We start from the raw sequence: 25,714 nt of genomic DNA, 5'->3' as shown, positions 1-25,714 counted from the left end.
CTATTAGGTTATGTTCACACGTTGTGTTTTCAGACGTATTTGGGGGAGTAAACGCCCCCAAATTCGCCTGAAAAAAGGTTAGCTAAATGCCCACAAACATCCTCCATTGATATTTAATGGGAAAAACGGCGTTTAAAAAATAAAAAAAAAAGTCTGGAGTCGTTTTTGGAGCGGTTTTTCATTGCATCAATTGAAAAACAGCTCAAAACGCCTCAAAAATGTTTTCAGCTTCAAAAATGGCTGAAAATCAGAGGCGGTTTTCTCTGAAAACGCAGCGTGTGAACATACCCTTAGAGAAAATCCCTTCCATCTCCAAACCTGGCAGATTATCTGTTTGTAAATGGCCTGTTTACTAGACTGTTGTCTCAATAATAAATGTCCGTGTTGTCTGAAGGATGAATAATCCCGGCTTCTGGGCTGATGGAAACTTGTTTACTGGTTACTCAGTTTTTTTTTTCTTCCCACCTCCTCTGTGTAGATGTTCTCGAGTGTACTGGAGTACAACAGATGCCCGGAAACGTTGTGTTTATACATGTAAAATCCTGGAGTGTAGGCCCCCTCCTACTGAATCGGATATCAACAGCACTGTACACCATGAAGAGAACCGCACTATTGCTCACAGTCCACCACGTGTTGAAGTACATGGTAAGGCCCACAGGGTGTAGTGGCGACCCAAACAGATGTCATTGATTTAAATTGGTTTTTTTAATCAAATTTTTGTTAACCTACTAAGGAATTTTGCAGAGTCCCCCACCCTCCCTAGAATATGTAAGTAGAGATCTCTTTGCCAATAACATCATTGTCTTTAATGCTTTCGCTGCCAGGGGGGGACAATTTCCACACTTTTGATATACACAAAGAAAAAAAATTATAAAAAAAAAATATTCCCCCATACCCATATAATTTGTAAAAATAGGCACCTGCCACATTGTGAAAATCTACCTGGCACCTTACACCCAAAACTTTGCGTAAAGTAAATGCATAAATAGTCATGTTTGTGGCTAAAAGTCTGACCCAAGTGGAACCTGAGATGCACAACACCACCAAAAAATAAAAGTTCATGATGTGCGGAGTTGACACATTACACTTATGCCTGTGTCTACAAGCAAATATCTTCACAAAATCATCAAAACGAGAGAGAGGAGAGTAAAAATTTTTTATAATAAATTGACATGCTGCGAATTCTAAAAAACGCACCGCAGGTCAATTTCAGTCCCGAAAAATACGGCAGCGTGTAAGATTTGCTGGAATCTCATTGACTATTCTGGTACTGTGTCACGCTGCAGATTTGCCACACGCAAAACCGCACGTAATACGCATTGTGTGCATTGACCCTAAATGAGACAAACATCCTCTCTGATTTTTAAGTTGGGTGGAGGGTGATGATAACATGAAGAAAAGTTCCTGTATAAATTCCCTTGGGGCACTAGTTATTATATTTTACACCAAGCTTTTCCCATAATCAATATTTATCACCTATTCACAGGATAGGTGATAAGTATTTGATCGGTGGGGGTCTGACTGCTTGGGACCCCCACTGATCAGGAGAACAGGCTTACCTTAGTGCGCATGCTCCGCCACCGCTCCATTCAGTTCTATAAGGCTGCTGAGCGCTATTTTCGTCACGATCAAAGGTCCCAGCGGTCGGACCCCCACCGGTCAGATGTAAATAATGATTATGGGAAAGGCCCTTTAAAACTAATGAGGGGATAAAGATGAACATAGTGTAAACACATCTCCAGTCAGCACGTGGTTTTTACTACCTTATGTACGGTTCTCCAACTAACATACTGAAGAGATTCAATGCCAGTACCTTGGTGTGAGATCCCTACTTAGAAATAAAAATCATCAGAACGTTGGAGATGATGATGGAGAGAGAGGCTAGCCGTCATTTTTTTTTCACAGATGCCACAGTTGTGTTTTTTTTTGTTTTGTTTTTATTACATTTTGTCGTCTTTTGTAGGTTTGTTTTCATTTTTGTCTTTTTTTTACGCTGTTTACCATGTGTTTTAAATAACCTGATAACTTTTCTGCTTGGGTTGTTATGGTCGTGGCGATACCATATATGTGTGCTTTTATTATTCTTTTTACACTTCTAAATAACTCCTTTTTATTGAAAACCTTATTTTGTACTTTTTTTTTTTTCCCATCACTAGATAACTTTACTTTGCAATCTGCTGATTGCTTTTATAATGCTTTCATATACTTAGTATACCAAATGCATTACGGCCTGTCAGTGTAAAACTCTAATACAACCGTGGCAGGCCTGGGGGCCTTTGTCCACCCATTGGCGGTCTGCGATTCAATTGCATTCCTGGGTCACTGAAGGGTGACAGAGGGAGACCCCTCACTCTGTGAACCACTTAGATGCTGGAGTTGCTATTGACCGCGGCATCTAAGGGGTTAAACGTCCCAGATTGGTATATGACTCCGATCTCTGCTCTTAGAATGAGCACTCTCTCTCCCAGCACGGGACATCCGTGCAGGGCTTATTCCGATGCGCTGTTAAAGGTGCATTCATCAGCATAAGGCCCCTTAGTAACTGCCGTAAAAAGGCATATTGACGGTAACTAAGGGGTTAAGAAGTTTTGGTCAGGATGGGACTGAGTAGATTGTTTACGCTGACAACTAGCAGAAGTGTGAATGCACCGGTGTACTATGATACAGGTTTTTAACTCTGCATACTGGTCCGGGTTGTATTTACAAAGATAGCGTTACTTTTATGTTTATTCTATCTGTACATAAGCTCGAAAATGGTGGCCATTACCTTTTGAAAATAATAGAAAAAAGGACGGCGCCACCTTGTGTAGATCAGAAGGTTGGGGTGAGGAAACAAATGACAAGAAATGTGCTCACCAGAAAAAGGAGGTTTATAGGCGTATAATAACCACAATGCTGCTGCCAGATCCGAGTCGGTGTCCAGATGGGACCGCTTGAGTAGAGATAAATGCAGGTAGAAAAAATGGATCTTTCCAAAGGCGCTGCTATGTGGTGAGAATAATGTGGAACGAAGTCCCGGGGTATTGGTAATAAGATCAATTTATTAAGAGTGGCTACGCGTTTCGACGACGAACCATCGTCTTCCTCAGGCCATGTACATAACAGAAAGAACATAACTTATATAACATGTGGGTACAAATTAACATAATTGAAAAAAACCGCCAAATCTGACGGGGTCAAGGTGCGATCTTGACGTCACTCCCGGCTTTTTTACTACACAGTGTTCCCATCGTGGGGCTCTAAATGCACAATGTATTTTGACAAAATACATTGTGCATTTAGAGCCCCACGATGGGAACACTGTGTAGTAAAAAAGCCGGGAGTGACGTCAAGATCGCACCTTGACCCCGTCAGATTTGGCGTTTTTTTTCAATTATGTTAATTTGTACCCACATGTTATATAAGTTATGTTCTTTCTGTTATGTACATGGCCTGAGGAAGACGATTGTTCGTCGTCGAAACGCGTAGCCACTCTTAATAAATTGATCTTATTACCAATACCCCGGGACTTCGTTCCACATTATTCTCACCACATAGCAGCGCCTTTGGAAAGATCCATTACCTTTTGAAGAGAATATTCCTTTAACATAGTTCAGGCTCTGTTCACACCAATGTCATGGCTTTGGTTTATAACTGACTGTGACAGATCCATTTTCCGACGGATCCTTATATTTTTCTTTTTTTCTTTTCAGAGCCTAGCACACAGAGAGTGAAAGCTGTAGATACTGTTGGTGTCCCTTCTCCAGAACCTCTCTCTCTAGCTTCCAGCGCCTGGGCTACTTCCCGGCCATCTGGAGTGGGTAGGGTCCGCACACACAAATACTCCCTGAATCAGCGTTTTCCTGGATCTCGTCCGCTTCCATCAGCAGGTATTTGACTTTAATTGTTTTAGAAGATTAAAATAAAATTTTAGCGGTGTACGGGCTCAATAGAAAGTCTGAGTCCGTACACTGAGCAGACATGACATGAAGCAGCACAGCGCTCACCTGAGAGCTTCTGTCGCTTTGTTTTAGCGATCTTTGGGTTGCTTTGCATAACATTGCACCTGCCTGATATCACCTCTGTAGGATCAGGAAATAACAGGTGACGCCAAATACAGGGAGCGCATATGCGAACACTATGATGATCCACTATTGACTAGCATTTTTCTTTTAAGACCTTATTCTATTCTTGCTAATTTTGATCATTTTTACTTTCAGGTAGTCCAGTTGCACATGAGATTGTAACTGTTGGAGATCCTGTCATCTCTTCTGGGCTTCGTAAAATAGGTTTTCGCAGGCATAGCGCCTCTTCCATCTCTCCACAGCCTCCAAAACCACATATAACTTCTCCCTCCCAGGTGGAGACAGCAAGACTTACTGTATCCCAACCAGACACAACAGCAGCAGTGGCCGACCACGGGTCTACCAACATAGAATCAGGAGGCGTTTCTTCAAATTTAGTAAAGCAAAGTAGCTGCGTACCCAGCAATGGGCACAGAATTCCAGGGACAAAAGTGGACAAACCATTAGAAACCAGGAGAGCTGGCTCACTGGAACTGGTATCAAAAATTCCCAAAAGTGATAAAATAAAATCTTTAACTCCGAGGTCTTCTGAGTTCACTACTGGTCAAGCTAGCACTAAGGTACCTTCTCAGCCGCAGGGCATCTCCACCCCAGATTCTAGCACAAACACAGCTGGCTCTGTGAAAGACAGTTCTTCAGTAGTTCATGGGTCAAAATCTATCGCTTCTCATCAGCACCAAAGGGCAATAAAGAGAGAAAATGATCCAAGTGTGGATATCTTTCAGACTGAGAGAACTCCATCTTCTGAGGAGATCCAAGAGACCCATTTACCTTTAGGTAATCACGGTGTTACAGTGACCAAAGAAAGGCGGCCAAAGTCAAAGAATCAGCTATTCGAGAGCTCTAAGGAAAAACATTCCAATAAATCCACAACTGACAGTGAACATATTTCAGGAGAATGCCGAAGCCAAGTAGATACCAATGGGAATCATTTCGTTTCAGATACTGTAAGTATTAAAACTCAAACTCACAACAAAAATATAGATAAGTCTGCTGCCAACACTGAAAGTCTACCAACTGAGACTTCTACAGTGAGCCCTTGTAAAGCAATAAAGCCGAAAATGGCAACTGAAAATTCAAGTGACAGGAAGATGGACCAACAAACATTGTCGCCTCATGAGCTGACTGATATAACAAAATCACATGATAGTCCTGAAGATACTGATGATAGCGCTGCCAACCACAGAAGCCCAACCACAGACTCCGAGCCACAAGCTGGCAATGCCTATCCTGCTCAGGACTCCAATGTACTTCACCAAGATGGTAGCAAAACTCAGGAAGATGGCTCATTCAAAAGGCGTTATCCGAGGAGAAGTGCCAGAGCACGTTCTAATATGTTCTTTGGATTAACACCTCTATATGGTGTACGTTCCTATGGTGAGGAAGACCTTCCCTTTTGCAGCAGCACTCCAGGAAAGAAACGAGGAAAAAGATCAGCGGAGGGTCAAGTAGATGGTGCCGATGACCTTAGTTCATCAGAAGAAGATGATGTGTATTATTATAACTTTTCTAGAACTGTAGTTTCTGCTTCTGCAGATGAAAGACTGGGTGTACGCAACTTGTTCAGAGAAGATGACCGAAATCTTCACAGAATCCCCCAACTTGATGGAGTAGATGATGGGACAGAAAGTGATGCAAGCATCACTACCACTACAGGGAAATCTGGACACACCGGAAAGAGAAATACTAAACACAACGGAGCAGAAAAGTTGGTTGTATCAGATGAACAGTTGGAAAAATCTCATACAGGTAAAGGCAGCAAGGGATCAGATGCCAAAATGGAAAGCTGTCATCCTGTCAAGCAAGATTCACTAGAGACTCAGCTCAGCTTAGACACTCCACGCAGAAGTCATGGAGCTGATAAAACCCTGCTGGATACCTTTAACACTGAGCTGCTAAAGTCTGATTCTGACAATAACAACAGTGATGATTGTGGGAACATCCTTCCTATTGACATTATGGACTTTGTATTGAAAAATACACCAGCCATGCAAGCCCTAGGTGAAAGCCCAGAGTCCTCTTCATCTGAGCTGCTTACCTTGGAGGATGGCTTGGGGCTGGATAATAATCGTGGTAAAGATATGGGTTTGTTTGAGGTATTCTCACAGCAGCTCCCGTCATCTGAACCAGTGGACGGTACTGTCCCTGCAGAAGAGCAGTATGAGCTTCCTCTTGAGCTGCCCTCCGATCTTTCTGTTTTGACCACTCGTAGCCCATCCCTTCCAAGTCAGAGTCATAATAGACTAGGTGTGATCCCGGATTCTCAATTGTCTACAACCAGCGACCGTTCCCTTTTGTCTTTGCCAACACCAGACACAGGTGAAAAAAGAGTGACTGTTACAGAAAAGCCTGTGACATCTGGTGAGGGAGATTCAGACTTGTTGCCTCAAAGTGTGGATAGGACACCTAAAGGTCATATGACACCTGATAGGTTTATTCCCGGGCACATGGACTCTGAGCACATTTCGAGCCCTCCGTGTGCGCAGGTAGACCAATTAGCGGGGCAAGAGCTTGCAAGAAATAGTAGTACACCAAATTTGCAAGTGCCAGTGTCTCCCACTGTGCCAATTCAAAACCAAAAATATATCCCAAGCACCTCAGAGAGTGCTGGCCCATCACAAATGCAGAACACAGCCATACAGAGCACACCCCCTCACCTCAAATCTACAACTGAAAAGGTAGTTGTGGTCAATCAGAATATGCAACCTCTTTATGTTCTACAAACATTGCCCAATGGTGTTACTCAAAAAATACAGCTGACACCATCTGTACCTCCTGGCACAAGTCGAATGGATGGAGATGTGCCAGTGCTAAGTTCAATGGGCGCAGGACTTACTTTAGCCACCACACTCAATCCTAGTCTAACTTCACCATTTCCGCCTGCTAGCAAGGGGCTTTTACCTATGACCCACCACCCACACCTTCAACCTTTTTCAACAAACCCCCAGGCTGCTTTCTTGCCAGGCCTTACTAACCAGCCTTCGGGTCTTCTTATTGGGGTACAACCAACAGCTGAACCGCAACTCCTAGTCTCAGAATCGGGGCAAAGGTCAGATTTCAGTACATCCAATCCTCAATCTTCTGGAATGAATAAAAAAAGGCAGATCTCACGCCTACACACCAAGAAAAACAAAAAATTGGCACCTTCTGTTGCATCTGCTTTAAGGCACCCTCCTGAAGTTGTATCCAATATGACACTAATTAACTTCACTGCTCCACAGCTTACTGGAAGTTTACCAAACCACCCAAGCTTAATTGACTTAGGCAGCCTAGGAACTGCTGCCCCCCACCGTAGTATTCCCAATATCATTAAACGTTCCAAGTCTGGCGTCATGTACTTTGACCAGACCCCCTTGCTTCCACAGAGTTTAGGAACATCCAACTCTGTAGGGACTGCTACCAGTGTTATTGGCTTGGATCATGGACATCTTACTAGTCAAGTGCCAGCAATTGCTACTGGTTCTTCCGTCCTAAATGTTGTGTCTATGCAGACAACAGCCACAACTCCTCCTGTAAGTGGTCATGTCACTCTTACTAGTCCAGGTATTTTAGGTCCCTCAGAACTTGGTTCTTTAGGAAATTTTCTAATAAAGACAAGCCCACAGGGATTGGGTATTCCAGATAATCATGTGGCGCTCTCTTCTGGACCTGGGATTTTTTCTCCTACAGCCTCTAGCATATGTGTCGTGCCCACTTCTCAGTCTGTTAGTATGACTTTCGCCCAAACAATGAATGACCAAGACTGTTCTTTCCCAATTCCTCATCATATGAATAGACTGCTCCGCAACAGGCATCCAATCCTACCAGACTCTGCTGGTAGTTCAGGTCACAGGTCACCGACTCCGCAGCTAGCATCTGACTCCGAGGTCAAAGCAATGAATTCAGCAAGTTCGTCCTCAGCATCTGGTCCACAGAGAGCAAGTTCTTCAGCAGTCCAAAAAACAAAAAGCAAAGGAAAGCGACAGGCTAGCTCCACAGACAAGACAAGTAGGAAAAAACACAAGTTATCACACGCTGGCCAGGGATCGAATGTGGCACGTGAGCAAGACAAAGACAAGTCGCTTGTTGCCACCCTAGCTGGGTATGTTGTATGCATCTTATTTCCTGCCTTTTTCCTTAGAACCACTAGGGTTGTTTTTTAGACTCCTCAAAAACCTTACATTTGATTTTACTGTAAAGATTGTGTCTAGTCTTTAACGGGGTTGTCTGCTTTGCACAATCCTTGCTTGTTAGAAGGGTCTATTGACAATAGGCTGATCACAAGGAAACCTGACAGTATGTCTTAACCCATAGATTTAAATGTGAAATACAGGACAGATCTACCAAAGCAAGAGACTCTTTGTAATCACTCTCCACTCCGGTGAAGAGATGAGGATCCTGAACAAATGACCCTTCTTTATTTAAAGGTCCATTCACACGTTGAGGTTCGGTTAAAAACACATTTGAAAAGCTGCATCTGAAAACCGCTTTCGTTTTTTACTACAACTTGGTGCATTTTTGTCGATGCAGCGGTCATAAAAATCGCAACTACTTCAAGAAACGCTCCAAATCGCGGTAAAAACACATGCGCTTTTTCGTTGCACCCCAACTGCAATGTGTGAATTGGACGGCATATTTTACGTGACCAGAGTATTTAAAAATAAGCGTATTCCTGATCTCCAGCCTCCTATTTTTAATGTAGTTAATGTCACTAACAGAGTGGAAAATGTTACAGCTCCTACAGGGTCACTTTATTGAATACTTTACAAGCAATCCTGTAACTGCAGATTGGGTGTGCAGCTGTTATAGTTGGACACCAATAGACAAGACAGATCTTTAACCCTTTCACTGCCAAAGACGTTTCAATGATTTGCATGATTGCCGCAACTAAAATATAATCTAGAGCTTACTTTTTGGTACCATTAAAGCCCAGAATCTTGGCTTTTAAATGGAATATTCGTGAAGTTGCACTCGTTTGAATTTGGGAGTAGAATGAAAAGTTTTCCTTTTCCCTGCTCTGTGTCTCTATAAGGCCAAGGCTACACGGAGACTTTTTGTAGCGCTAGTGATTGATTTTAACTCGAGTGACAGCTGCAGTCCACAAGATTGCATGCAACTGAATGTATTTGTTTGGACTGCAGCTGTAGCTTAAGAGTTAAAATCAATCAGTAGCGCTACAAAAAGTCTAGGTGTAGCCCTGGCTTATGGGAGGTGTGAAGCTGCAAGTGACAGCGGGAAGAAAGATCACAGTCTGTTAAGGTCATGGGCCAGGAAAACGAGCGCCGATCAACTAGGCAGCTCGTTGATCGGCGCTCATTTGCTCCCTTCACAAGGAGCAATGATCAGTAATGTATGGGGACTAGCACTCGTTACTACGATCATTCATCCCCATATAGTTCCAGTATGTCGGCATCACATCACAGGGAGATGTGATGCCTACAACGATGAATGAGTGTTTGCCAAAGATTGGCCCATGTGAAAGGGTCCTTACTGTCCTCTCTCCCCCTGTACAGCCTCCAGTGACACCAGGAGGTGACACAGGAACTTTTCTTTATCACCCTCATTACCAAATAAGTTACCTATGTGCTCTATTTACCCACCCCTGCAACTAATCAGGCCATTTGTCAACTCCATGTCGCAATAGTGTTCTGACATCTGGATTATGTTTGTTTTTTATTAATTAAATTCTGGTAAATATATGAATATATTTGCGTGTGGACATAAGTGGCATGTATGAATTCTACACGTCTTGAATATTTATTTCCAGTAGGTTTTGTGCATCTAATGGCAAAATATGCCTCATATGAACTACACAGATTTTCCCATTGAAATCAATGGAAAGCAGTTTGCAGGTGTATTTGAAGTCTATTTCTGAGCGTAATACGAGCTTATTACACTCCGAAATACACATGAAAATAAGCCGTGTGAACATCTCTGTAGGCTCTGCTTTAGCCACAACATGACCTATTATGCATTTTTTTTACCCTGCGCTTTGATGCAAAATCGCATGAAGGCGCCCATTAGCGTAACATGCTGGCTTTTAACAATGTGTAAGGTGTCTACTTTCTTAAAATAAATGGGTATGGAGGTATAATCTGATTTTTACATTTTAAAATGCAGATTTTTTTATCAATCAAAAATGTGAAAATTGTTGCAGCAGTGAAACGGTTAAACGTCTGTTGCTTTATGCCCTTTGCTCAATGAACTCTAGATTTATCATATGGCAAGTGATAATGCAATAGCATGCATCTTAAGGGGTAACTAAACGTTCAACAAACTTCTGATGTGTCATATTGACATGTCAGAAGTTTTGATTGGTGGGGGTCCGAGCACTGAGACCCCCACCAATCCTTAAAACGAATCGGCAGAAGTGCTCATTTGTATCGGAGTACAGGCTCATAGACTTTCTATTGAGTCCAAACTACAATACATTGATTTCCGGAAAAAGCCGAACAGAAACAAAGCGTTTGAGCGCTCACACGAGGGCCGCTACTTAAAGTGGACCTTTTTCTGCCAATGGGAAACTTTGTGAAGGCATAGGAGACAAATACAATACTGGTCTCAAATATTTTGCTGATTCGTCGCCCAATAGAGTGCATTGTAGAATTAGTTCACCAGGTTTGAGATTCGCTGTTGGGGAATTTGAGAAAAATAGGTGAATTTATTCTAGAATTGTATTCTATGGTCCAGAAAATCTGAACCCATAATACTGACTAGATCTGAGCACAATGCTCCACTTTACCATATAGATGCTGTATAGACTCGGCTTCTCCCCCTTTAGGCTGAGATCACACGGAACGGATACGCTACGTAAAAGCATGCAGCGTATCCGCCCTGTGCACCGCAGGGAATTCCGGACGAAAAGGCGCACTGAACCGTGGAGCGTGTTTTCGCCCGGAATGTCCGCTGCGGAAAACTGCAGCACCTAACAGGCGGCCTCCTGGGATGACGTTTCATCCCAGGAGACCGCTACTGACTGTGATTGGTTGCAGCGGCGGATAAATGGGATGAACCATCATCCCAGGAGGCAGACTGTCTTGGGTCATCCAGGCCAGCCGTCACATGGGATGAAATGTTATCCCAGGAGGCCGCACTCCGTTTACAGTATAGCGGCCGTACAGCGTTTCTGCTTCTATTAAAGTCCATAGGAGCAGAGCTGCAGTAGCCCAGCACGGACGCTATACAGTGTACGGAGCCTTCCGCTTCCGGCACTGACCACTACATAACATACGGCTGCCTCCGGAACAGCTGAGCGGTTCGGGGTCTGGGTGTCCCCCACTGATCATATACTGATGACCTATCCACAGTATGAAAAACCGCCCCCTTCCCGGACAACCCCTTTAATCAAATTTAAAGTAACAATTGTGTCCTGTAATACGGAGGGAAATCTGCTGTTCTGCTAAGGATAGATATGTGTGTGTTTATGAATGTGTGTGTATGTATGTATCTATGTGTGTGTGTGTGTATATATATATATATTCATATATATATATTTATATTTTAGGGTTGTCACAATACCAGAATTTGGACTTCGATACCGATACTTTGTGTAGTATTGCAATTTTCGATACCAAAACATTACTTGTCCAACAGTAATAAAAAAGTAAATAAGTTCTTTCATTTTCTTATGTGAGGTACGTGGTGTGATGAATTTTGAATGTGCCTCAAATTAATAGTAATTAACCCCATCATGTTTCTCAGTCATAATTGACAACACTGGGTTAATGTGTGAGGTACATGATGGGGTTAATTACTATTAATGTGAGGCACATGGAGGTTAATCATCACACCTCGTGCCTCACTTTAACCCCTTAACGCTCCAGGACATACTATTATGTCATGGTAAGTGCATCGTTCGCGCTCCATGACATAATAGTATGTCATGGAATAAACACGGCGCCGTTCGCGCGGGGCGCGTTCATGAGCTGTGATAGCTGCTGTTTCCGACAGCAGACTATCACTGCTCAATGTGCCGGGACCGATCGCGGAGCTCCCCCGCCGATTAACCCCTCAGAAGCCGTGTTCGATAGCGATCGCGGCTTCTTAGGGGTTAATCCGCCATCGCCGGCCTGCTACACGATAGCGGCCGGCGATGGTGACTATGGCAACTGGACACCAAACAATGGCGTCCGGCTATGCCATAGACGGAAGCCTAGTGGGTCCTGACAACGTCAGGACCCACTATGCTTGCTGTCAGTGAGTAGCTGACAGTTCTAATACACTGCACTACGCATGTAGTGCAGTGTATTAGAATAGCGATCAGGGCCTCCTGCCCTCATGTCCCCTAGTGGGACAAAGTAATAAAGTAAAAAAAAAGTTAAAAAAAGTTGTGTAAAAATAAGAAAATAAAAGTTTTAAAAGTATTAAAAGTAAAAATCCCCCTTTTTCCCTTATCACTCATTTATTATTAAAAAAAATATATAAACAAACAAATAAACTATACATAATTGGTATCGCCGCGTCCGTAACGGCCTGAACTACAAAATTATTTTGTTATTTATCCCGCACGGTGAACGCCGTAAAAAAAAATAATAATAAACCGTACCACAATAACAATTGTTTGGTCACTTCACCTCCCAAAAAATGGAATAAAAAGAGATCAAAAAGTCGCATGTACCGAAAAATGGTCCTGATCGAAACTACAGTTCGTTACGCAAAAAATAAGTCCTCGCACGGCTTTATTGATTGAAAAATAAAAACGTTATGGCTCTCAGAATAAGGTAACACAAAAAGTGAATGATTGTTTACAAAACGTATTTTATTGTGCAAACGCCATAAGACATAAAAAAAACTATAAACATCTGGTATCGCCGTAATCGTATCGCCCCGCAGAATAAAGTGAATATGTCATTTATAGCGCACGGTGAACGCTGTAAAAAAAATAGAATAAAAAAACAATCGTAGAATTGCTGTTTATTAGTCACCACGCCACCTAAAAATAGAATAAAAACTGATCAAAAAGCCGCATGCACCCCAAGAAAACTACAATGGATTCCTCAAGGGGTCTAGTTTCCAAATTGGGGTAACTTTTGGGGGGTTTCCAATGTTTTGGCACCACAAGACCTCTTCAAACCGGACATGTTGCCTAATAAAAAGGAGGCCTCAAAATCCACTAGGTCCTCCTTTGCTTCTGAGGCCGCTCCTTCAGTCCATTACCGCACTAGGGCCACATGTGGGATATTTCTCAAAACTGCAGAATCTGGGCAATACGTATTGAGTTACGTTTCTCTGATAAATCCTTTTGTGTTATAAAAAAAATGGTATAAAGAGGATTTTCTGACAAAAAAAAAAAAGTAAATTTCACCTCTACTTTGCTCTAAATTTCTGTGAAACACCTAAAGGGTTCATAAACTTTCTAAATGCTGTTGTGAATACTTTGAGGGGTCTAGTTTCTAAAATGGGGTGTTTCATAGGGGTTTCTAATATATGGGCCCCTCAAAGCAACTTCAGAACTGAACTGGAACCTAAAAAAATAAATAAATGAGGCAATACTTCGCTTCTTACATTATACTGATAATGAGCCGTGCCCACCCCGAGATGACCCCAGTTTTGACAGTTTGTATAAACGGAGACCCCTATTAGACCGTTTCAGTGCCCGGTTTTCCCAAGCATACACCCCCGAGAAGTGTATTTATATTGATGAGTCCTTGGTGGATTTTAAAGGGAGGGTTCAATTCCGCCAGTACCTGCCGGGTAAGAGGGCAAGGTATGGCGTGAAGATGTATAAGCTGTGAGAGTGCATCAGGGTATACCTACAGATTTAGGATATATGAAGGAAAGGCCACCCCCAAACCAGACTGCATCCTGGACTACAATAGGTACATGGGAGGGATGGACTTGTTAAATCAAGTCCTGAAGCCCTACAGCGCCATGTGGTGTGGTATAAGAAGCTGGCCGGGCACATCATACAGATGGCATTGTACAATGCGTACGTGCTACGTCGATGTGCAGGCCAGACGGGAACTTTCCTGGAATTTCAAGATCTAATCTTCAGGGACCAGGAAGGGGGGGCACCCAGTACTTCTGGAAGCGAGGCCACACGCATCGTACCAGGGCAACACTTTCCAGGAGAAGTTCTCCAAACTGGCAAGAAGGGAAAAAGTCAAAAGAGGTGCAGAGTCTGCTATAAGAGGGGGATAAGGAAGAACACAATATACCAATGTGACACGTGTCCCGAAAAACCAGGGCTCTGTATAAAAGATTGTTTTAAAATGTATCATACATCCCTTGATTTTTAATTTACCCTGATGCACTCCGCACAGCTTACCCCCCTCATCTTTCCCTTCTGAGCCCTGCCGTATGCCCAGGCAGCTGATAACAGCCACATGTAGGGTATTGCCGTACCCAGGAGAACCCACATTACAGTTTATGAGGTGTATATCTCCGGTGGCGCATGCTGGGCACAATATATTGGACACTGAAATGGCATATATATATATAAAATTGCAAATCTCACTCTGCACCATCTGCTGCGCATTATCTTTTACACAGTACCTGTGGGGTCAAAATGCTCACTACACCTCTAGATGAATGTCTTAAGGGGTGTAGTTTTTAAAATGGGGTCACTTCTCGGGGGTTTCAACTCTACTGGTACCTCAGGGGCTTCTGCATACATGACTTAGCACCAGAAAAGCTCCAGTATGCCAAATGGTGGTCCTTTCCTTCTGAGCCCTCCCATGGGCCCAAAGGGCAGTTTATCACCACAAATGGGGTATTGCCGCACTAAGGACAAATTGGGCAACAAAATGGGGTATGTTGTTCCTTGTGAAAATAAGAAATTTTGATCAAAAATGACATCTTATTGGAAAAAATATCATTTTTTTTCATTTCACAGCCCAATTCAAATAGGTGCTGTGAAAAAACTGCGGTCAAAATGATATCAAAAACCATAAATGAATTCCTTGAGGGGTGTAGTTTCCAAAATAGGGTCACTTCTGGTGGGTTTCCATTGCTTTGATACCTCTGGGGCTCTGCAAATGCGACATGGCACCCGAAAACCAATCCAGCAAAATCTGGACTCCAACAAACACATAGCGCTCCTTTCCTTCTGAGCCCTCCAATGGGCCCAAACGGCAGTTTATCACCACAAATGGGGTATTGCCGCACTAAGGACAAATTGGGCAACAAAATGGGGTATTTTGTTCCCTGTGAAATTTTGATCAAAAATGACATCTTATTGGAAAAAATATCATTTTTTTCATTTCACAGCCCAATTCAAATAGGTGCTGTGAAAAAACTGTGCGGTCAAAATGATAACAAAAACCATAAATTAATTCCTTGAGGGGTGTAATTTCCAAAATGGGGTCACTTCTGGTGGTTTCCATTGTTTTGATACCTCAACACCTCTTCAAACCTGGCATGCTGCCTAAAATATATTCTAATAAAAAAGAGGCCTCAAAATGCACTAGGTGCTTCTTTGCTTCTGGGGCTTGTGTTTTAGTCCACGAGCGCAGTAGGGCCACATGTGGGACATTTCTAAAAACTGCAGAATCTGGACAATACATATTTAGTAGTGTTTCTCTGGTAAAAGCTTCTGTGTTACAGAATTTTTTTTTATAAAATTGAAATTCAGCAGAAAAAAATGAAATTTGCAAATTTCATTTCCACTTTGCTTTAATTCCTGTGAAATGCCTGAAGGGTTAAAAAACTTTCTATATGCTGTTTTGAATACTTTGAGGGGTCTAGTTTTTAAAATGGGGTGTTTTATGGGGGTTTCTGATACATAGGCCCCTCAAATCCACTTCAGAACTGAACTGGTACCTTCAAAAAAAGGCTTTTGAAATTTTCTTAAGAATATGAAAAATTGCTGTTTATGTTCTAAGCCTTGTAACGTCCAAGAAAAATAAAAGAATGTTCAAAAAACGATGCCAATCTAAAGTAGACATATGGGAAATGTGAACTAGTAACTATTTTGGGTGGTATAACCGTCTGTTTTTCAAGCAGATGCATTTAAATTCTGAAAAATGCTATTTTTTGTAAATTTTCTCTAAATTTTGCCATTTTTCACAAATAAAGACTGAATATATCGACCAAATTTTACCACGAACATGAAGCCCAAAGTGTCACGAGAAAAAAATCGCTTGGATAGGTTTAAGCATTCCGACGTTATTACCACATAAAGTGAAATATGTCAGATTTGAAAAATGGGCTCTGAGCCTTAAGGCCCAAACTAGGCTGCGTCCTTAAGGGGTTAATAAGTGAAAAAAGTTTTTACATAAATGATGCAAAAAAATTGTTGTGCAGGTTATTACGGCCGCGCCAATACCGAATATGTGTATGTATGATCTATTGAAACTTATTTTAGTGTTTATTCTAAAAAATGTGTATGTGTATTTTTTTATTTAACCTTACTTTGTTTTTACTTTTTTTATTTTTAAACTTTAATGTACTGGCATATATCTGAATACAGATAGTACACAGGCAGTTGTTAGGACCTACCTAAGACAGCCCTGGGATCCTTCAATGGACCCTGGGCTGTCTGCCCATATATGGTATGTCCCTCAATCGTGTCACAGGAATTTCTGGGGCCAAGGGGCATCCCCCTTCTTATTTTCCCCTTGAATGCTGTGGTCCGCTTTGATCAAGGGAATAGAGGCAGAGATGAGAGGTTTTTCTGATCTCCGCCGTTAGAGCAGGGCTGCGGCTGTGTAATACAGCCGTTGACCCGCTCTTGACAACAAGTGCGCGCGCAGTGTCAGCATGAGGTGATGCGGCTGGCGCTGCACTAATGAGCGGCGGTTCAGGCACTGAAGACAACATGGGGGTGTTTTGCAGTGCGTCCGCCATGTTCTGTCTTCAGTGCCGCTGCTCATTAGTGCAGCGCAGATCGCAACATCTCATCCTTATGGCGCGCACTTGTCAGGACTCAGGAGCAGGGCAATAGCTGTATCACACAGCCGCAGCCCTGTTCTCATACATTCATGTGTTACAATGCTAAGCTGTGCGGCCGTACGGCTTAGTATGGAAATACATGAAATAACGGTATCAAACCGTTTGAGGGTGCACAGCATCGAAAACGTATCGAAGTTTTGATGCATCGTGCATCCCTAATAAGATATATATTCCATCTTATGTCGCTCTTTAAGTTAAAGTATAGCTAAACGTTTGACAAACTTATGACATGTCATAGTGACATGTCAGAAGTTTGTATTGGTGGGGGTCCGAGCACTGAGACCCCCACCAATCGCTAGAACGAAGCAGCTGAAGCACTCGTGTGAGCGCTCAGCCGCTTCGTGTCTGTTTGGCTTTTTCCGGAAATAAATGTATTGGTGTACGGACTCTATAGAAAGTCTATGAGCCCGTACTCCGATACATCAACTTTCCGGAAAAAGCCGAACAGACACGAAGCGGCAGAGCGCTTCAGCTGCTTCGTTCCAGCGATTTGGTGCTTGGACCCCCATCAATCCAAACTTCTGACCTGTCACTATGACATATCAGAAGTTTGTCAAACGTTTAGCTAAACTTTAAATATGTGGAATATTTTAAAAAGTTTACTTTGCCTATTAAAGGTGAATAGCTCTTTTTTTGTAGGTGGATTACTTTTGATAACCAGTGATTACTTAAAGAGGCTCTGTCACCAGATTTTGCAACCCCTATCTGCTATTGCAGCAGATAGGCGCTGCAATGTAGATTACAGTAACGTTTTTATTTTTAAAAAACGAGCATTTTTGGCCAAGTTATGACCATTTTTGTAGTTATGCAAATGAGGCTTGCAAAAGTCCAAGTGGGTGTGTTTAAAAGTAAAAGTCCAAGTGGGTGTGTATTATGTGCGTACATCGGGGCGTTTTTAATACTTTCACTAGCTGGGCGCTCTGAAGAGAAGTAACATCCTCTTCTCTTCAGAACGCCCAGCTTCTGACAGTGCAGACCTGCTGCAGAATCAACTGTAGCCTCTGGTGCCGATGTGGCCGTCACGATGCAGGACCTGTGAGTGACGTCACAGGTCTGCACTGTCAGAAGCTGGGCGTTCTGAAGAGAAGAGGATGTTACTTCTCTTCAGAGCGCCCAGCTAGTAAAAGTATTAAAAACGCCCCGATGTACGCACATAATACACACCCACTTGGACTTTTACTTTTAAACACACCCACTTGGACTTTTGCAAGCCTCATTTGCATAACTACAAAAATGGTCATAACTTGGCCAAAAATGCTCGTTTTTTAAAAATAAAAACGTTACTGTAATCTACATTGCAGCGCCTATCTGCTGCAATAGCAGATAGGGGTTGCAAAATCTGGTGACAGAGCCTCTTTAAGGCAAATATTTTTGTGATGTACTGATGTCTGGTGACAATAGAATTTAACAATGTAATAGTGTTGTTTTTAGGAGCATCAAGCCCAAAACTGATGGTTATGATATAAACGCACCAACACAACCCAATGTGATGGAGTCCGAAAAGACACTGGGGTAAGTATTGAGATAGAGGAAAAATTAACACACTCCCAGGTTTTCAATGCAGTTTGATTGCTCAGTAATTCTACATGTGGCTATTTATCTTCATCTATAGTAATATAGATGAAGTAGAGCTAAATTTGTCATGTTTCTTTTGTACACCGTAAAAACTTTAAAATAACTCTTATGGAAAACTGCTGATAATGCATTGGGATGTCTTGGCACATAACGGCAAATGACAAAATCAGCTCAGTGCGTATTACGTAACATAACCCATAGATTCTGTTACTCAAGCACTTTCTTGAGTCACGGAACTACAGAAGAGCAGAAAGATGTATGATAAGACACAAGTAGGTGTGGGACCCATGTGTGTAGAAAGGGACCGATTTAGGGTATATTCACATGCAGGAGATTTTCTCATTAATATTATTTGGAGACGCAGCACCATAGGTATAGGCCCTTGCCACTAGGAGACTGACACTAGGTAGGAAAAATAGTTCTCTCCACGTTGGCAAGGCCATACATCACCTTTCCCACAGACACTGGCTTATTCAGTTTTAGCCTCTTTAGCTAGCGTCTGGATGAGATTATATCTGAATGTAAACAAGAGTTCCCTTCTGCCTATTCCCATCCTTGACATCTGCAGCCTTCTCACAAGTCTCAAAGTTCTTGTTCCTGTCCTAATTTTTTGTCTCCGAAGTCAAACAAGTCTAGCCGCTCCAACCTTTAAGCCAAAGTCCACTTGGCAACCACTCCACAGGCCTTAAAAGCTCTCCTCTTCCAAAACCTCTTCCTGATGAAGGTGTCTTCTCACTTGAGTCCTCTATCCGAGTGGGGGGGGGGGGGACTTTTCTTATAAGGAGATTTGTCTTGCTCATGTGAATGATGCCTGGTTCGAGAGCTAGGGTTAAAGGGTTACAAAATCGAATTTTCAACAATTTCCCTCCATGTCCATTATTTCTGTCGACTCCACCACAGGCCCCGTATTGTGCTTCTGCTTTTTTCCAGGCTAATTGTTTTCTTCTCCTTTCCTCAGTCTGAACATTTTCAACAAATCTACTCGAATTTGACCTGACCTGAAGAACGTGAATTGCTTTGTTCACATTCTGAGGTTTCGCATGGAATCCCTGTTGTCAGTGGTCGCATTTCTAGAACACGGAGAGTACCTATCATCCATCAGTATTCACAATGCCTACCTCCACATACCAATCACAAGACCCACCAACTTATCCTACACTTCGTTGACTGTTCCCAGTAATTTCAGTTTGTCGCACTGCCCTTTGGGCTCGGCTCCAAAGGTCTTTACCAAGGTGCTGGCGACTCTCATAGGCTCCTCTGCAAGGGGAGGTCGCTGTTATCTTGTACCTTGACAACCTCTTAGTGAAGGCTCCCTCCAGAGGGGACAACCTCTCCAGTCTTAACATCAAACAGAACATGTTAAAGAGATTCAAATGGATTATCAACAAAGAGAAATGTTCCCTAGTTCCAGCACACCGCATGGAATTTCTGAGAATGATTTTCAACACCTCCCAGTGGGCACCATTAAGATGGTGTGACTCTTCTTCACCGAAATGGTCCATCTTCCATCCGTTTCTCATGTGTGGGAACAAATCTCAGGATGCACTGGACAAGTTGATCCTCCTGCTTTCTCGGGTTCACCAGGAGTTGCTCTGGTGGGAAACTTTTCCAGCCATTCTTAAGGGTATGTCCTACCGTACCCTCCAATGGCTCGTCCTCCGCAGATGCTAGCCTATCTAGTTGGGGAGAATTTTTCGTCCTTCACACGTTTTGAGGCACTTCGTCACCAGAGGAGTCGATCTTACAAATCAAGCTTCTGGAATTAAAATCCATCTTGCTGGCCCTCTCTCATTGGACTTCGCTTCTCTAGGGTCATCCGGTCAGAGCCCAGACTGACAACTACAGGGTGGTTGCCTATCTAAACCATCAAGGTAGCACAAGGAGTTGGGCGGCACTGTGGGAGCTCACTCGGATCTTTCACTTTGTGGGTAACCATGTGCCAGCTCTGTCCACGTGCCGGGAGTGGACAAGTGGGCCACAGACTTCCTCAGTTTGGAAATGCTGGATCCGGACCAATGGTCACTTCACCCGATACATTTTTCCTTCAGATCTGCCAGAAGTAGGATACTTCAGACAAGGATCTTTTGGCATCGCGTCTCAACCACAACGTTCGAGTCTACCTGTCAAGGGTACAGGAACCCAGGGTTATCGCACTCGACGGTAACGAGTTCTCTTTTCTGTATTTCTTCCCCCCCACTTCCGCTTCTGCCCTGAGTCCTCAAGCGGATCAAGGTGGAGGGCGTTCCGCTTTCCTGGTGGCTTCGGACTGGCCTCGCCGGGCCTGGTACCCTGACCTAGTCTAATCACATACGTGTATTGTACCTTGGTGTCTTCCTCTACGATCTGACCTCCTATCCCAAGGTCCCCTGTTACACTCCACTTTACCTCAGATTCATTTAGCGGTGTGGCTATTGAAGCCAGAGTTTCGAGGATCGTGGTCTCTCCAACATTTTCTGGACAACTGGTTCAAAGGCCTGGAAATCTCAGTCTGCCAAAGTGTACCACCGTTCGTTGAAGGCTTATTTCCGGTGATGTACACAACCCAGTTTTCATTCCATAGTATGTTCTACATACACCTAGGATCTTCTCCAAACTGCAATCAGATCTTGATCAGTTACTTAGCTTGGTTTTTCTTATGGGCCAGGTCTCTGCTTTGTCTGTAGTTTTCCAACGAACGTTGGCCTTCCGTTCCCCGGTGTAGACCTTCTTGCAGGGAGTGGCCTATGCTGTTCTTTTCTACAGAAATCCCACTGAGCCTTGGGATCTTAACTTGGTGCTGGGGGCTCTTCAGGTATCTCCCTTCAAACTCTTGTGGGAAATTCAGCTGCATCTCCTTTCCTGGAAAGTTTCTTTCCTTGTGAACTTTTACTTCCATCAAATGAATTTCAGAACTGTTTGCTCTGTCCTGCTAGTCTCCTTAGGGATACACTGGTTGTATGCCTCGTCCCTTCTTTTCTTCTGAAGCTGGCCTCTGTCTTCCATATCAATGAGTACATTGTCCTTCCTTCCATCCTGATGCTCCCGATTATATCCGAGAAAGAGGGTTTTGCATTGTCTCAATGTGGTAAGAGCAATCTGTATATATCTGACTGAGATGTTCAGAAGCTCCGACTTTTTTTTTTTTTTTTGTTCCTCACGAAGGGTTTGGTGGCGTCTAAGGCCACCATTGCCTGTTTGATCCAGTCTGTGATGCTGGAAACCTATCAGTCCAAGGGTAAAGTTCGTCCCCTTCAGGTTACAGCCCATTCCATAAGGGCTGTTAATGCATCTGGACGGTGTGGTACTAAACCTCCAGTCTCTGTCAGGTTTGCAAGGCTCCTAGTTGGTCTTCGGTCCACGCTTTCACGAAATTCTACCAGATTCATTCTTTGGCCTTTCACTGATACCAGCCTGGGTCGCACGACTGATTTAATTTTCTTTTACCCACCCTCTGGGACTGGTTTAAATGCTGTGTGGTGCAACTTTCACATTTATTTTTACTTTTTGAGATACAGCTGCTGTGTATCCTGTATACAGAGCAGCTGTAAGACCTGATTCCATCAGGTCCATGGGACTGACTGATTCAGTGACCGCAGGTCCTGCGTGTCTGACACACAGGACCCACCTGTGATCGATCACATCTAAGTTATGAACTTCAATGTGATCGGTAACTGCTCGATCCTAAGTATCAGAGGAACGCAGGACCCGCTGTCACTGACAGGTACAGGATTTAGTGAACGATACAGCTGCTCTGTATACAGGATACAGAGCAGCTGTATCTCAAAGTAAAAATTATTTTGAATAAAAACGAATTTGAAAGTTGCACCAATTAAACTGACTGAACATTTTATTTAAAAAAAATAAATAAATAACTTTCAAAGGTTGACATAGCCTTTAAGATCACATGGTGACGTGTTCAAAAACGATATGAACAAGAAAATAGTTTGTTTTTTTTACTCAGTGAAATCCCTTCCTCATTGAATTCATTGGGGGACACAGATCCCACCCTTTTTTGTTTCTAGGCCCGGGATCCTTGGTACTGGCTGTTTGTTAAATTCAGTTGAGTGGATATGTTCTTGTTTTTGTATATTCCTACTGCCTCTGTACGAACTGTGAATAAGCCATTATCTATGGAAAAGGTATGGCCGGCCTCGGCCGACGTCCACACCGCCTCCTAGTGGCAAGGCCTATACCCATGGTGCTATATCCCCCAACGAATTTGACGAGAGGGATTTTACATTGAGTACAAGAATATTATTTTCTTTGCAGAAGTTTCTGCGATTGTCCCATTCATCTGAATGGAGCCTGCAAAAATTCATATGCATGATGCAGAAACAACTCCACTCAAATGGATAAAGATTTTCTGTCGCAGAAATTACTGCAACGAATCTGCCACGTGTGAATATACTCGTAATAAGGCATGATAACTGAATTTTAATATCTGATCTATATTGTGATGTATTGTATGATTTAAATTTTTCATTTCACCTTTACAGGCAATCCACAGCTGTTGTAGATATGGATCCACTAATGAAGGAGCAAAGTCAATCTGAGACCAAACAAGATGGTATGTTCTCGTAGTGACAACGAAGCACGTTGTACCTTTATATCTTTACAGCGCTTGTTTCTTTTTAAAAATCCAAAAACGTGTAGATAAGAATTAAGGATATAGTAAGGTCAAAATGCATTTTTTTTTTAAATCCTGTATACAAAATATATCTCATAAATTTCGATACATCATATAAATGTCAATGGGGTGAGCTGTCATGACAAGTGGTAAGACATATTGTAAAAAGTATCCACAGCACTCACTTGATTAGATTCTCGCCACTTCAATTTTTAGAAAGAGATGCAAATTCCATGTCCAGAAATCCCATCTGGACAGATAACTAGTATACAAACTTGAGGACCGCATCCATATGGCAAAAATATAATTGTGTTTATTAACACAATTATATTTTTGCCATATGGATTCTGTCCTCAAGTTTGTATAAGTGGTAAGACGTACACGTGGCCCCGGTGGCGGAAATCTAATTATACTTCCGAATAATGATGAATTGAGGAGTCACCACCTCCGTGAAAGATTAGTTGAAGTAATATGTAACTGTAATTTGTCCCAAAAAAATCTCACAGTATAAAATGTATATGTGACTAAAGACCTAATAAATCATATTATAGGGGTAATGTGCATAATGTTCACTACCAACTAATAAATGAAATATCCCACTATGGTGCAGAAACATTCTTACATCAGTCTTAAAATTAGAACAATTCATACAAGCGAGTAATCGGTGGCAAAAATAAGGGGAGAATTAATTTATTTCAAATGGTGCACCTCCCTAAATTTCTATATTTATTTCATGCCTGTCCTATTGTATTGCCTAGACAATTTTTTAAAAGGCTTGACCGTGTTTTACGGTCTTTTTACTGGCAGGGTAAAATCCCAGGTTTGGTCTTGGTATACTACAGGCTCCTAAACACATGGGGGGAATGGCGGCGCCAAACCTTTATCTGTGTTACCTGGCATCTCAACTGGTGATTGCACGTTGGTGGATAGATATAGAGTTGAGTAATGCAGCCACTTGCAGGAGCACTTAAGACATCTTATGAAAGTCTTATGAATTTAATTTATAGATTCAAATCCCAGTGTAGTGTACCTCTCCCGTTTCAGACGGTGGCTGTAGCACTGGAAGGCAGCTCATGACATGGCGAAGGTCACAACGGTCCCATTGTACTCATCTAGAACTCCGATATGGAATAATCCTTGGTTGCCCCCATTTTGAATCTTTGCCGGGGTCGGGAATGTGGGAGAGGGCCAGGGTGAAGTCCCTGGGTCAATTGTCTGTAGAAGTCTCTGGCTTTCTATCCTTTTCTGAACTTAGAGATAGATTAGAGCTGTCGCAGAAAGTCTTTTTCCACTATCACCAGTTACGTCATGCTTGGTTTGCCCAATTTGGTTCTGTGTCTCCTCAGTTGGGGTTCTCTAGACTGGAGGATCTCCTGGGGGCCCCGGCCCTTTCAAAGGTCATTGCTCAAATATACGCATTATTGCTGTACTTTGGCCAACGACCTTTTGACAAAGCCTTTACTCGGTGGAAGGGGGATATCCCGGATCTGAAAGAGGAGGAGTGGAGGGAGGTAAAACTGTAATTTTTTGCTTTGGTTACTAGTGCGAGAGATTTTCTGATAAAGTCTCACTTTCTGCATCGGATTTACTATACACCAGTAAGACTGCAGAGGATTGGATAGCTGTTTTAGATGCGAGTCGGAAATAGGTACATATATGCACTGTGTATGGCTGTGTCCCAGGATTGCCCCCTTTTGGTCGGAGGTAGTAGAATTTCTTCATACCCACTTTGAATTTCCGAGGCTCCTTACCCCTGTGGTGTGTCTTTTGGTTATCATAAATGATGTCGTACAGAACTACTATGAAAAAATGTTTTTTCGTTTTGTTCTATTCTGCGCTAGAAAAATTGTGATTATGGCGTGTAAAGGCCACGAAGGGCCCTAGTTCGGCTCACTGGAAGCAAATGGTGAATAAATATCTACCTATGTATCGTAAGTTATATTTAAACAAAAATTGTCCTGATAAATTTGATAAGATCCGGTCCAGATGGTTGGTGACATCCGAATCTTCGTTTTAGAGGTGGGGGGGGGGGGATTCTGATTGGACTGGGGGGGGGGGTTGAGAAGAATGGGGCATGGGATGAATGTAGTGTGAATGTTGTTTTCTTGTGAGGCATTGCAAGGGCACACTTCACTATTCCTAATTCATTGGGGAGGTATGTTCTATATGTGCTACATCTCTTCTGAAAATATTCTTGCTTTATAGTGCCTACCAGATGCCGTGTCATTTGTCTTGTTTCTATTGTTTTATTTACTGTACTTGTTCGTGCTGTAACAAATTGTAAAAATTTAGGAAAAATAAGGAGAAAATATTTTCTCTATTTTTTTTAATTCCATTTTTTGTATTTCTGTCTTACTACGATTGTCAGCTCTCTCCATTGGTATTTGTGATGTATAGTATATTATGAGAAGATTAATAAAGATAAATTTTTATCTTACTTACTAAGGGCAGCATAATGAAGTGACAGCCCATTGAGGAGCCCGAGCGGCGTCCGCAGAGATGAGTCCAGAGTATTCATGAGCTGCTGTCCGCTCCGCCCACTGACCACTAAGTGACATGTCTCGCTATTAGGCTGGGTTCACACGACCTATTTTCAATA

The 25,714-nt window shown here is 42.6% G+C and overlaps 1 protein-coding gene across 2 annotated transcripts in view; it reads left to right on the top strand.

Annotated features, from left to right (window-relative positions):
- Positions 1-25,714, top strand: part of KMT2A (lysine methyltransferase 2A) — a 147,049-nt gene that overhangs the window by 95,238 nt on the left and 26,097 nt on the right. The window contains exons 25-29 of one of the 2 annotated variants that reach the window (XM_075840137.1): positions 479-645; positions 3,693-3,869; positions 4,200-8,145; positions 18,366-18,446; positions 22,985-23,055. In XM_075840137.1, coding sequence (XP_075696252.1) covers positions 479-645; positions 3,693-3,869; positions 4,200-8,145; positions 18,366-18,446; positions 22,985-23,055 — 4,442 coding nt within the window. Of the gene's footprint in view, positions 1-478; positions 646-3,692; positions 3,870-4,199; positions 8,146-18,353; positions 18,447-22,984; positions 23,056-25,714 lie in introns of both variants that reach the window. The other variant, XM_075840136.1, reaches the window with a different exon arrangement.

Source organism: Rhinoderma darwinii, chromosome 10 (genome assembly GCF_050947455.1).
Source record: "Rhinoderma darwinii isolate aRhiDar2 chromosome 10, aRhiDar2.hap1, whole genome shotgun sequence".
Classification (NCBI taxonomy): Eukaryota; Metazoa; Chordata; class Amphibia; order Anura; family Rhinodermatidae; genus Rhinoderma; species Rhinoderma darwinii.
Note: the sequence above shows the minus strand (reverse complement) of the source record. Positions and strands in the feature narration are given on the sequence as shown.